This window comes from Phalangium opilio, unplaced genomic scaffold (assembly GCF_054372755.1).
Source record: "Phalangium opilio isolate 3A_F unplaced genomic scaffold, DU_Popi_V2 ptg000070l_1, whole genome shotgun sequence".
Classification (NCBI taxonomy): Eukaryota; Metazoa; Arthropoda; class Arachnida; order Opiliones; family Phalangiidae; genus Phalangium; species Phalangium opilio.
Genome location: NW_028324182.1, coordinates 7,112,535 through 7,124,794, shown reverse-complemented (window position 1 = coordinate 7,124,794; position 12,260 = coordinate 7,112,535). Strand labels below are relative to the sequence as shown.

Genomic DNA, 12,260 nt, shown 5'->3' with positions numbered 1-12,260 from the left:
CTCTAGCATTCCAGTCGGGGTTAGGCTGTCTTTTCTCCTAATTAAATTCCAGTAACTGCTATGTCCATCGTCAATTCCGGCCAAGTCTTTGGAAATGTTCGCGGTGTAACCGACTTGTTTGAATGGGTTGTTGACTTCCTCCTGAACGTGTTCCTCGGTTCTCGACTTTAAGTAAGGAGGCCAGTCGAAGATCCGTGGTTCGTCATCGTAGGAGGGGCTTATACTCTCGTTCGTCTGATTTCCTGGACTGATGTTTTCTTCAGTCTGATTTGCTGGACTGATATTTTCTTCAGTTTGATTTCCAGGGTCAGATTCATCTTCTTCGACGAGTTTAATTGGATAGTTCTCCGGATCTGGTTGGTACACATGACCATGTCCCGCGTAGTCCCTCTCGTAAGTGTCCAAATAGTAAATAAACTCGTAAATGTCCTTAACGTATGTTTCTTTGACATATTCTTTCATCTTCTCTATTGCGTAAGAGCAAGCCTTCATGTACGTATCATAATTGAACTCGAAGAAATTTTCGTTTAGTCTATGAAGTAACAAAGACCGTTCTATCACTTCTGTGATTCCCGCTTTACGACACATGGAGCTGGCGCGCTTCAAGCACTGCTCAACTAGTCGTCGTTTCTCATCGGCTTCGAACACCTCATACGCTTTTTTCACGTCCCGTTTAATTGATTCTATCTCATCTTTATCAACACTCTTGTAATTGGAGTACCTTCTCCCACGAGTAAGTTCCCAGTACAAAACGTCCAACAATGCAGTCGTGGTTAGGTTGTCATGCCTTCTAATTAAGTCCCAATAACTGTGATGTCCGTCGTCAATTCCAGGTAGCACAGTAGCTTCGCTCATATTGAAGCCAATTTGTTTGAAAGGTTTATTGACGTCATCTTCTACGGGTTCATTGGCTCGCCATGGTAAGTATGGAGTCCATTCGAAGATACGTTCCTCGTCATCATAGTTTATACTGTCCTCTGTCTGATTTGTTGAACTGATTTCATCGTTGGCCTGAGTTGGACGGACGAATGTGTTTTCATGGTATCCCTGAGTTGGACGGACGAATGTGTTTTCATGGTTGGCCTGAGTTGGATGGACGGTGTTTTCTTCGTCAATGAGGGATGACAATTTTCGTTTAAGGTTCTTGGATATGTGAACTTTCATTTCGAACTACACGCGGGAATTAGTGTAAATTTTATTTAGAGAGATTTAATAACGTCTCAACTTGTTTAATACACTTACTTTCAGTGTGACCTTGGGTTTAACTCCTGGCTTGGGTGGTAGGTCGGTCGCTTCTTGAATTAGTCGTTTGACGTATGGTAACTTCATTACCTCGTCTATTAATTGCATTAACATAACTGGACCATCTTTGAGTTTGGTATCGAATTCGAAAGTAATTCCGTGAACTATAGTATCATTAGTTCGTTCTGTGTTCTTCGAAATCAACAAGGAAACTTAATTTAAAAATCCCTGATAAAAACTATCAATAATTACACGCCGTACTTACAATTTCAAAGTTGGAGTACTTGGAAAGGTCGTTAAGAAAGTTTTCTTGCAAATAGGAATCCATTTCAACCCAATGACACAAACTCCTCACCTCTGAAACGCTAAAGTAGGCTTAAGCAAAATTTAAATCACAATGGCGCGTGAATTAAATCACGCGCATCTGTAACCGATACCACGTGACTATAAGTAACCGTTGCAAAACACCAGCCATGACTTAATCATTGGTGGGTTAAAATCCTGAATAAATTGAACGTGTTTCATAAATACATCAATTTATTTTATTAAAATGGCGTTACATTAATTTCGAATTTTTATATTATTTTAAGTTCACAATTAATTTTATTTGATTCACTACATTGAATCATCTTCACTCGTGCCGTACTCTTCACTATCTTCGACAGCGTCAAAGTTGAGCATAATCGGAGAAGGAGGCGAATTTAGTCGAAATCTGCGTATAATTATAAAAATATAACTTAAAATCTTAATTCAAAATCATAATTAAATTTGTAAATACTGACCTCTCTGGTAAGGGAGTCGAAGTGCGCGTTAAACTTCTATGATATCTTTGTAGGGGTGTTACTTCGTTGAAAGAATTTTTAATGGGACTTCTAGCGATTCTATAAAATGAAAAGGAAGTAAATTTTTATAGAAGTTCTTGATACGTCTTTAACTTACGGTGAGCTTTTAAAGTTCCCAAAGACGTCATCAGCTTGCACGTCATTCCCGAGGAATGTTACCTCTTTGGGAAACTCGTGAAACGCGCCAAACTTGGCTGGGGATGATAGCCGACGTTTCGGTACTCTGTGATGAATCCCTTCTCTCTCCTCGTTCAAAGAGTATCTTCTACGAGGGGCTTTACTCGGGAAAAGCTTTTTCGGTACAAAATCATCCCCTAAATATATAACCGAAAGCAATGAGATACAAATACTTAAATTAGATGTGACTTAAGTTTCACCAAAACTGGTCGCACGAGCGCGTTGCATTGGCTTTGGTCCAACCGCGAGACGTTTCAATTTTCTCGTGAAACTTGGAGTATGTCCTTGACTCATAGACCGATCGCTGCGTCATGTAGATGAAGGGATTAGACTTAACGGAACCTTCGAAAATAACCAATTACTTACGCGATTGTCCGTCTAGTCGATTGGTTGAGAGGCTCCGCCGAAACTATCCTGCGTCGTTTAGCAGGGAAGGCCGTTGCAGCCATATTTTTTGCACGCTCAGCCGCTTGACGCTCGGTCTCTTGACGCTTCTTGGTGAAATACTCGTTCATTTCACGCATTTCTTCTTCGCGTTTTTCTTGTTCCATTCTACGCTCTTGCTCGCTTTTAAGCGCTTGTAACTCTCTGCGGGAAAATAACAGAGGGTCTATATTCTGCATTTTTTTAAGAGTTTTGAGTTTTAATCAATTACCCGTATGTTAAACCACGTATGTTTGAAGTAGGGCGCTTGGGGGATACTGGTCTATGCAGTGCTAAAGATTTGGGCATTCTTTTAGCTCGTTCTTCAGCTTCTTTAGCATTCTTTTCTTTCCAGTATCGTCGTTCACGTTGGAATATCTCTTCTTCTTCGCGCCGTTTCCGTTCTCTTTCTTCCGGTGTCATGGCAGCTTTAATCTCCCTTGAAAATCTTATCGTTAGCGACCAAGTACGCGGACTTCACGCGAGAAATAAGAAATATAAAATAAAAAGCAAACCCATAAGTAGCCCAGTATCCTAGACGACCCTTCTTTTTATTCCTCTCCTCTTGGCGAATTCTTCTGGCTTCCTCGGCCCTTAGTCTTTCCTCCTTTTCTTTTCTGTCTCTTTTTAACCCCATTATATAATTTTCAAGCGCTTCATCCGTATACATCTTGTTGTACATCATCATATTCCAATGCTTAAAAGTTTAAAAAGACAGGGTCAAAGTTTAAACGACATTAAAACAAATTAAATTCTTTGACCTCCTTTACTTTTTCCAATGGATCGTCTCCGTACTTTCTGTCCTGCATTATGATGTCACGAAACTCTTCGCGGTCTTTGTGTCTCAGCTGTCAAATAACTTAACCCTTTAATTACATTTTAAAAAATATACGCAATCATATAAAGTACCTCATTAGAGTAGTTTTGGAATTTTTCCAACTCCTCCGGGGTTAGATTTGGCAATTCAGCTAGTATGGCTTCATTTGGTTGTAAAAACTGCTCGTAAATTGCTCTGTCTGCACCGTGTGAGTGAGGGGATATTAATTAATCCCAGAATGAAAAGCCTTTTAAGTTCAATTGAAAAATACCAGGATCGTAGAGCCAGTATTCGTCTCCCGTTTCCTCCATGGATGGGATATTGAAAGTAGACATGCCACTCCGTCCCAAGGATGAGGCGTGACTATGGGCCGATGGACCATAATCCCACCATTCTGAATCTATATATTAGGTTACCATTTTAAATGTGTTATGATTAAAAAGATATATTTAAGTACTTTGATTACGAACCGTAAGTTTGATAGCTTTCATCTTGATGATATGGCGAGTATGAATCCATTTTACTTGTACTTGGTTTCGTAGTTAAGATTTGATTATTGCCTGAAAAACGTTAATTGGATATCTATTAGATCTAGAACTTGGTTATATTTACCCCAAGATGGCTGCTTTCCATCCTCTACTCAAGTAGGCAACGTATTTTGGCCATCTTGGGGTAATAGGGTCAGACACCCATATTAATTAAAGAGCTAGTAAATGTATCTAAGTATATGCCTTCGGGGATTAATTGGGAGTCTTGCGTTATCTTATTCGTCGCTTTTTCAGTCAAGTCTTTTGCTTCTTTCAATAATTGCTTCTTGTTAAGTATTGTCTTGGCTTCTTTCGCTTCCTTGATTTTTTTCAAGATTTCCAAACTTTCACTTTTTGAAAATTTATCACCGAGTTCGCCTCGCACGAATTTTACACCAAACTGGTCCATTTCCGTCTCCAGGTTATCGGAGTCTCTGCGTATTTTGTTTGACGCAACCTCTTTAAGCTGTTTAGCTTCTGACAAGAGTTGTTTCTTCTGTTCAACATCCTGGGTCTCCCTGGCTTCTTTGACCTTCGCCATAAGGTTAAGTCCATCAGCTCTTGATAAATTTTTAAGTGATTCGTAAGCTTCACGTCCAAATTTTTCCAATTCAGAATCGACACTCGTATCAGAATCTTCGCTTGAAGACTGTTCCGAAACATTTGCTAACAATTCCTTTGCCTCGTATAAAAGTCTCTTCTGATCATCAACTGATTCCGCCTCACGAGCCTTTTTAACCTTATTCAAGATGGCAACTTTATATTTCCCGTTCAGGTGTCCATAATTTTCAAAGACGTTTCGTCCAAGTTCATCTATTTCCTCTCGTACATCGACTGTTTCTTTTGAATTTTGTGACCTTTTAACCCTGTAAACCTGATCCAGTAAATCTTGGGCTTCCGACGGATCAGAGTTTTCCAAGCGTTCTTTCAAATCTTTAAACCATTCCTGTTTGGCTAAGTCATTCATCAGATTCATCTTCTCCAGAGGAGTCGAGATATCCTTGGACCGTGCCCAGGTGCGAGCTTCTTGTACCATTTCAAACTGTTTTTGAGGGTCGTTTCCAGGTTCCCTCGCTTTCCGGATATTTTGAGTTAAAATTTCAACTTCATTCGCGGTCAGATCGTATCGACCGTTTTGAACATCCCATTGAAATTGATCCCACATCTCTTCTATCTCCTCTTGGTCATCGGGTATTGTGTCTTTATTGATAACCGAAGCCGAAGGTAAGGATGATTCGCTGTTGTCTTGAGAGATCTCCCTCGCAAGATCCTGCGCTTCCTTCAGTAATTGTTTCTTGGCTTCGACTCCTTTCTCTTCACGAGCTTTCTGTAGAATTTTTAAAACAGCACCACTGTTGGCTGCCACTAACTTGTCATTATTTTTGAACAAGTCTCTGTCAAATTTATCAATTTCATCCATAACATTTGCAAGTTTTTCCGCATCATGGTATATAGGTTGTTCTTTGCTATAATTTCTGCGTTTTAACTCTCTAAATATCTGGTCCAAGGCGTCATGGGCTTCAAAACTGGTCTGATCAGCATTATCAATGATGTTTTTCAAGTCTTGGAACCATTTTTCGTTGTCGTATTCACGAAGGAAAGCCAATTTTTCGATCGGCTGCGTCAAGTCTTTGGCCCTAGCTCTTATCTTGGCTAAACCGAGGATATTTTTACGACGCGTTGGATTATGGTCTCTCCTGGCGAATTTTAAGTCGGTAATGATGCCGTATGCGTCATCGGGACTCATATCGTATCGCCCGTTAAGTATGTCCCATTCAAGTTGGTCCCAAGCAGTTTCTAAGGAGGATTCGGGTCGGTAAGATCCCCGAGTCTTGTCCCATGGCTTTTGAAGTTCAAGGTCAAACTTGATCTGTTAAAATAAAGTTAACTATTTTGGAAGTTTGTTGAGATAAAAAAGTTACTTACCCGAAATAAGACTTGAGGCTCGATTCCTGTAGGTTTTGCTGCTGTGGCGTCCTTGAAGATATCCTTATATTCGTCCGATTCTTGGATTTGACTGAATATGTCGCGTAGCCATGGAGGTTTTTCACGTTTAGGCTCGACTTTAAAGGAGAGCGTGAAACCGTATCTCGGTTGAGAGTTCCTTACCGTTGACTAAATGTATCGAAAAGGGTAGTTTCAGGGGTTCTAACTAGTTCAGGGGTGCGATAGGCCTAACTTAGAAAGTTCTAAACTTATTCATTACTTTGCTTACAATCTGAACGTCCGACGCGTAAGGTTTCAAAAATTCTTTCGGTCCACTGGAAGTTGACATGAAATACAATGAATAATTTATATTTCTATAAAAATTTTTACATTCGCAGCAAAACTAGCTGGATTTTTTGACCGAATAATGTTAAGCCTAAATCTGAATTAATTTTATTTGAATTTAAAACGACCGCGAGAAATAAAAAGCACGCGGATCGACGCGCCAAATTCACGTGAGTTCAATTAAGGAATAATCACGTGGTTTCGATAATTTTATGCCATAAAACAGATCGGTTTATAATCTTTATTATTTCGCGAACGTTTGGGGGTAAAGTTGGTCGAGAATCGCTCGTAAAACGATAAATCTACAACAAATAATTTGAAAAAATGTCGTCCAACGTGAAGCACCATTTATTTTTCGCGTTATTGATCTTCTCCGAAATGTTTCACGTGGAATGCGTCCCTATTTTTAAACCATTGAGCGTCACCGGTAATGAAGAACCTAAATCAAGTTCTACAAATGTTTCCCCTATAAAAATACGGGCTCTTAGTGCTTTGGCAAACCCAATTAAAAGCGCCTATACCAAATTTCGCCCAGCACTGAAATTAATTGGCCTATTCTACATTGGATTTCAGGTAAGAGAGACAATAAAAAAATTAAATATCAAACAAGTCTAATTTGATTGTACATTAGATGGTCAATATGTTAATGCCTGCTATGACATCATCATGGAGTTCAACACAGACCATGGTCGCTGATGAAACTGAACATTCTCTGAGCCACGCCATTGGGGAGTTAGGGGTCAGTGCCATGGTTGAAGGGTGGAGGTTCTTCGACGATGATAATGGAAATGGTAGTGGTAAGGCGCCACAAGTACTAAGTACGTGGCAGGAACAATGCAAGAAGAGAGCCACTTGCGAACTGGGACGTTCCTTGTCTTCTAGAATGCCTTACATATCAAAAGTCATAGGGTATTTTAGGTACTAATTCATGGTGTAACGTTTTTTTATATCGATGAATTTTACACGTCTCTTTTTTTAATGTAGTTCAAGAATCCCGTTTATTGGTCATTTTGGCGAGGCACTGACCACAGGAATAAATACGCCGGATTGTAGTAATTTATATCCGGAATGTCCATACGTTCGACCAACGATAGAAGAACTATGATTTTAAGATTTTATGAAAAGAGAATTTTTTATTGTTTCCGTGTGATTTTTTTTTATTAATTTTCGCCGTGGTTTGGTGAAAGAAGCCTACATTTTTTTGCGTTAATTGTTGTTAAGTAAAAATGCTAAGTCAGTTTTGTATACGCGAGCATTTTTTAAATCCTTTTGTAAAGAAATGATGAAGTTCATATGATCATTTTTAAGTAAAAAGTACTTAATCAGTTTTGTATGCACGTGTATTTTTTAATTGTGGTATTTTAAAGTGAAAATCGAAACATGAATAAAGCTATTATGAAGTTAAAATATTCATTCTTTATCTCAACGTAACACTATGACCTTTTATCCTCTTAAACTGAGTTAATTTCCCTGGTTTTTGTTTGCATTATGTACAGAATTAAAATGAGAAAAATTACGAATAGTCTTTTTACATTTCATTAAAACCACGTCTAAATCTTGAAGAAGTTCAAAGTTCATGCAGTTGGCAATTTGCGTCTTGGTTTCCGTTCCGCCTTATGTTAAACCGTAGTAATCTGCCGCCAGGGAGCATAATTAAAGGGGACCCAGAAGTAATGTAATGCATTTTTAGGGACGTTTAATTCACACTCCGATAAAACTACTACATGGGAAATAGGTTTTTTTTTCTCAAAGGAATACGTCTATTTTATTGTGGACTTTGTATTTATAAAGAGGACGAATTTTTCCGACCCATACGCCATGAGTCTACCCTGCGCATGCCCACTTATGAAGGGTTTACGAGATCCATGATCTTGCCAATTTAAAACAACCTTTGACCGCGGGGACCCTGTGACCCCTCCCCCCTCCATTTCAGTACCGCTACATTCTAGGGAACGTGTGGCACGAGGTCGAACTGTTGGCAAATTTTTATTAGAGAACTTATTTCAATCGTGTCAGTCGCTTCAAACGTTTCGAACTTCGCTTAGAGTCGGGTTATATTATGGAGTTATCGTGTTATTTATTAGCTATTTTAGTTGTAAATTTATCGGTAATCGACTTTACTTTGGGCGCCAAGTTTGATGAAAGCGTAGTCTACCAAGATTACGATTCGCAAATGATAGATTCGAAATTAATCCCCGATGACGAAGTAACGAAAACTAACAGTAACCATATTAGAGATATCGTTGACGTCATAGACTTAATTACTCCATACGCGGACCTCATGGCTAATTATACCTTTGCTAAACCCGAGCGAGAGAAGATGCGTAGTGTAATTAATAGTTATAACGATGTACGTTAATTGATTTAATTGTTAAATTGTAATTAGGTTTAATATACGACGTTATGCAACGTCACTCATTATATATCTTGGGTTCTTGTTTTAAACCATGAAACGTTTTTCAGGTCAGACCTTTGATAGACGGTATCCTTCAACTTTACGACGGAAAGAAAGTGAACTACGCCGAGTTTGCTGTCCGGGCGTCGAAATTGACCATGTCCAACTTCTCCAAGTCCTTGTACCCGGCTTTAGCAATGACATTTTTGGACTTAATTGAAAATTTGATCTGGAACGGGCAGTGTACCGTGTCTGACCCTCGCGCCATCAAGTTTCTTCAAACGTGGCATAAGGAATGTCGACCCTTGACATTTTGCCAGTTGGGAGTCTATTTGGGGCGAAAATTTCCAACAGTTTCATTCATAGCGGGAATAGTTGGGTAAGTAACTAGTGACTTAATTCAGTATAGTCAGTCTTTCTGTTGGAGAGAAAGATTTCCTAATCTGCTTTTAGATCGAGTTTTTTAATTATTATTATTTATTTTTTAATTCAGAGATTATGTTCCGAGTGTAGTTGATTGGCTACCACCCCTCGTATTAGGTTTAGGAAACGCGACGGTGTGTGAATTAACTTATAACACGTGTACTTATGTTAATAAGAAATAATTAGACTAGATTTTCGAATCTTTTAGACCATTTTTATTTTTGTTATTTTTAATTATTCTAGTCTTACGTATTATTATGCAAATAAGGTGATTTTTATTTTATTAATACTCGCGAAAATAAAAAGTTATTTACGATTTATTTTCTTTTTATTTTATACTTATATTAATTAAAATAAAGTTGAGAGAGATGCATCTTTCTCTCCATTAGAAATAACCATTTTATTGTATTCTCCAATAATTATAATATTTTAAATCAAGTGAACTATAATAGCAGTATTTGTACACTTAAACAGTCATAAGCTGATTAAAAAATGCGATACTCGTGTAACCTTACTCCAGTTCCAACTACGTTAGGTTTACTATGGTATTTCAAACCTCTTCATTTAAATAATTATGATATTTCCCGCTTTCTGAAGCGTACTAGATTGGTTTCATCAAATCCTTTCCCCTTACTTCTCCAATCAATTTTTAGGCAGGGACCATGAAACCACTGACCCAGTAATATGTTTATGCTTTTAGTAGTAGTATAAATGGAACAAAGCCGAGTTAAGCCCTGGGCAGGCTTTGTAGAGTAGAATGGGTTGAACGTTGTTTAACAAGTTATTTATCCAACTTGTTTTTATTTGTTTCTATACAACCGCAACCTCCTTCTTCGACTTAAAGGTTAGGTTAGGGGGTTGGAAGGAAGGGGAATGGCATTCTCTTATATAATTAGTTCGCAATTAGCCAATTATAATCGGGGAAAAGTAAAACGAAAGATCACGTGACTAAGAAAGTATTAACTTACATTCCATGTTGTGTTTGCAACAAAGTTAGAAGCTATACCCCTGTTGGTTTTTGTAAATTCGGGCTTACTTAATGGTGCATTCTACGGACGTTTCTATCCTCCCCAAAAAAAGTGGAATAGTTGTAAGAATCGAGGTATCTTTTCAACTATATACATATATATGCAAATGAGTTCTTTCAAGCGACGACGCCTTGAGATGTCATTTCGAATTCCGCAGAAAATTGCCTAAGGAAATTTTGGTAATTACTGGAAACTCGGTGCATGTTCTTTGTTGAAGACACTGGAATAAAAAAATAGGCCTAGATTATATCACTTTTTATAGAGAATTACCATACATTATTTTTTATCCAAGGAAATTTTTTCTTCTTTGAGTTTATAATTAATTCGAATTACATAATAAGGAATGCTGTTTTCCACGGAGTATTTTTATTGGAGTGGGAATTTATTGAGGATTAAAAGTACTTCACATTTTAGCTAGATCTCACTTAATCTTGCTTATACACAGCTCTGTATGTTGCACACTTACGAGTAGATTGCTCTAGTTCTTGTTAAATTTTTACTGGGATTATAAAGCGTGAATAGACAAGATACTGGACTCGTATGAATTAATTCTCGCATAAATTTCGATTCTTTAGCTTGCGCAAATTCTAATTTACGTAAAAACCAATATTAATAGACGTTCTGAATCTACATAGTTATGAATATTTATTGGAATTTATCCCTTATCCAAATTCCAATCTTTACTCTAAAAAAAACTCAGACATTCTATCCATTTTATTAAAAAAGGCCTACGAGTGTTTGAAAGCGTAATCATAGTTTTTGAACAAGTCTAAAGATGACTTAAGAAGTTTTCTTGTTAGTTTTTGGTCCGAGAGTCGAATCTAGTTATTTTTTTCTCTCAACTGCCCAAATAAATGGATTTTATTGATTTTCGATTTGCGAATCCTAGAATTCCCGAGAATTAAAAAAATTCTAAACACGTAAAAAATTACTTTCTCTCTTTCGTAAACAGCGTAAGTCATCTTCTTACTTGTTGATCTGGACTAATTACTAATTACTCAAGGAAAGTCTAGGATAAACTCCGGCAGTCCCAAAGGAGCCTTCTAAATGTCGTGATTTTCTTTCCAAAGATTTCGTAGGTTGGGACACAACGTCTGGTAATTAATTAGAATTCTAGTTAGGTCCTTTATCTAAATTGGAAACAATCTCAATTCTACGTCAGAATAGAGCCAGAAATAACGTAATACTAGTTTAATAATTGATTCGTTTCGTTTCAATTTCGAAACGAGTGTCGCATTTATTTCGGGAAACAATTTAATCTAGTAAGTGTATTAATAGAGATAGAGAACTATATGTGACATAAAATTTAAAAGTTCTCATTTAAATATTTCAGTATTATGTGTCCATATAATTGTTTTCCGAGTTTATTTATAGTATTTCGGTGCAACTTTGATGATAAAATATAGACAGACTTGAATGTGAATGAAACGGAAGTTATTAAATATTAGAAATCTACCGAGAAACATGGCACACGTTTTTTTTAATTATTTTAAAGTTAGGCTTAACAAGTAATGAAAGTTCTTGTGAAATTTCGGCTTAACGAAATTAAACTGCAGAATTTCTTGGTTGTTACACGTTTTTCGGCACAGACGTACGTTGAAGTTTATTAAATACGAGCACGACCATTAATAATTTCTAATTAATTTACTTCAGAAACCTTGTAGTCGCAAACGTTTTGATCATTTGTCCGATGTAGATGGAAAGTTTATTTAATTAACACCATTAGTGTTGATGTTAATGTCGCTTTACACTGTTAGTAAGGCTCGTATACGCGTCTGATTCTATTGGGACAAACCCTAAATGACTGTGATATCTTCGTATAGAGATAAGGGAGAGAATTATCGCTGTAGTTTTGGGGAGTATCCATTTGGTAAAGGTGTTTATATTAATAGAATTCCCTCTATCATCACTGGAGGCAGGACAGTAGAGTGTAGTGAGAGAAATGGGGGGCTGTTTTCGTCTATGCTTTGGTCGCGATTCTGGGCGTTAGTCGCGTATATCTCCGTTCCACCGTTTGCGTTTTCGTCTCCATAATCGCCCATAGTCGTTGGTTATGTAATTAGCTAGGAAACGGGATGCCATTTCACCATTTCTCTCTCTTCGTCTGGAATGTAC

General features: G+C 37.6%; 2 protein-coding genes across 2 annotated transcripts; both read left to right on the top strand.

The window, feature by feature from the left end:
- The first annotated feature begins 5,700 nt into the window (after positions 1–5,700).
- On the top strand, positions 5,701–7,694 carry LOC149661336 (uncharacterized). The gene is made up of 3 exons (XM_089843860.1): positions 5,701–6,872; positions 6,931–7,217; positions 7,284–7,694. The coding sequence occupies exons 1-3, from the start codon at positions 6,624–6,626 to the stop codon at positions 7,402–7,404; spliced, it is 657 nt and encodes a 218-aa protein (XP_089699986.1). The 5' UTR covers positions 5,701–6,623; the 3' UTR covers positions 7,405–7,694.
- Positions 7,695–8,207: 513 nt separating this feature from the next.
- On the top strand, positions 8,208–9,391 carry LOC149661335 (uncharacterized). The gene is made up of 3 exons (XM_089842831.1): positions 8,208–8,649; positions 8,763–9,073; positions 9,188–9,391. The coding sequence occupies exons 1-3, from the start codon at positions 8,359–8,361 to the stop codon at positions 9,297–9,299; spliced, it is 714 nt and encodes a 237-aa protein (XP_089698957.1). The 5' UTR covers positions 8,208–8,358; the 3' UTR covers positions 9,300–9,391.
- Positions 9,392–12,260: the final 2,869 nt, after the last annotated feature.

Excerpts from the sequence above, each read along its gene's own strand:
- LOC149661336 (XM_089843860.1), top strand. The coding sequence starts at position 6,624 with ATGTCGTCCAACGTGAAGCACCATTTATTTTTCGCGTTATTGATCTTC. Across the intron at positions 6,873-6,930 it reads TATTCTACATTGGATTTCAG|ATGGTCAATATGTTAATGCC; the intron begins GTAAGAGAGACA and ends ATTGTACATTAG. Across the intron at positions 7,218-7,283 it reads AAAGTCATAGGGTATTTTAG|TTCAAGAATCCCGTTTATTG; the intron begins GTACTAATTCAT and ends TTTTTAATGTAG.
- LOC149661335 (XM_089842831.1), top strand. The coding sequence starts at position 8,359 with ATGGAGTTATCGTGTTATTTATTAGCTATTTTAGTTGTAAATTTATCG. Across the intron at positions 8,650-8,762 it reads TAATTAATAGTTATAACGAT|GTCAGACCTTTGATAGACGG; the intron begins GTACGTTAATTG and ends AACGTTTTTCAG. Across the intron at positions 9,074-9,187 it reads TTCATAGCGGGAATAGTTGG|AGATTATGTTCCGAGTGTAG; the intron begins GTAAGTAACTAG and ends TTTTTAATTCAG.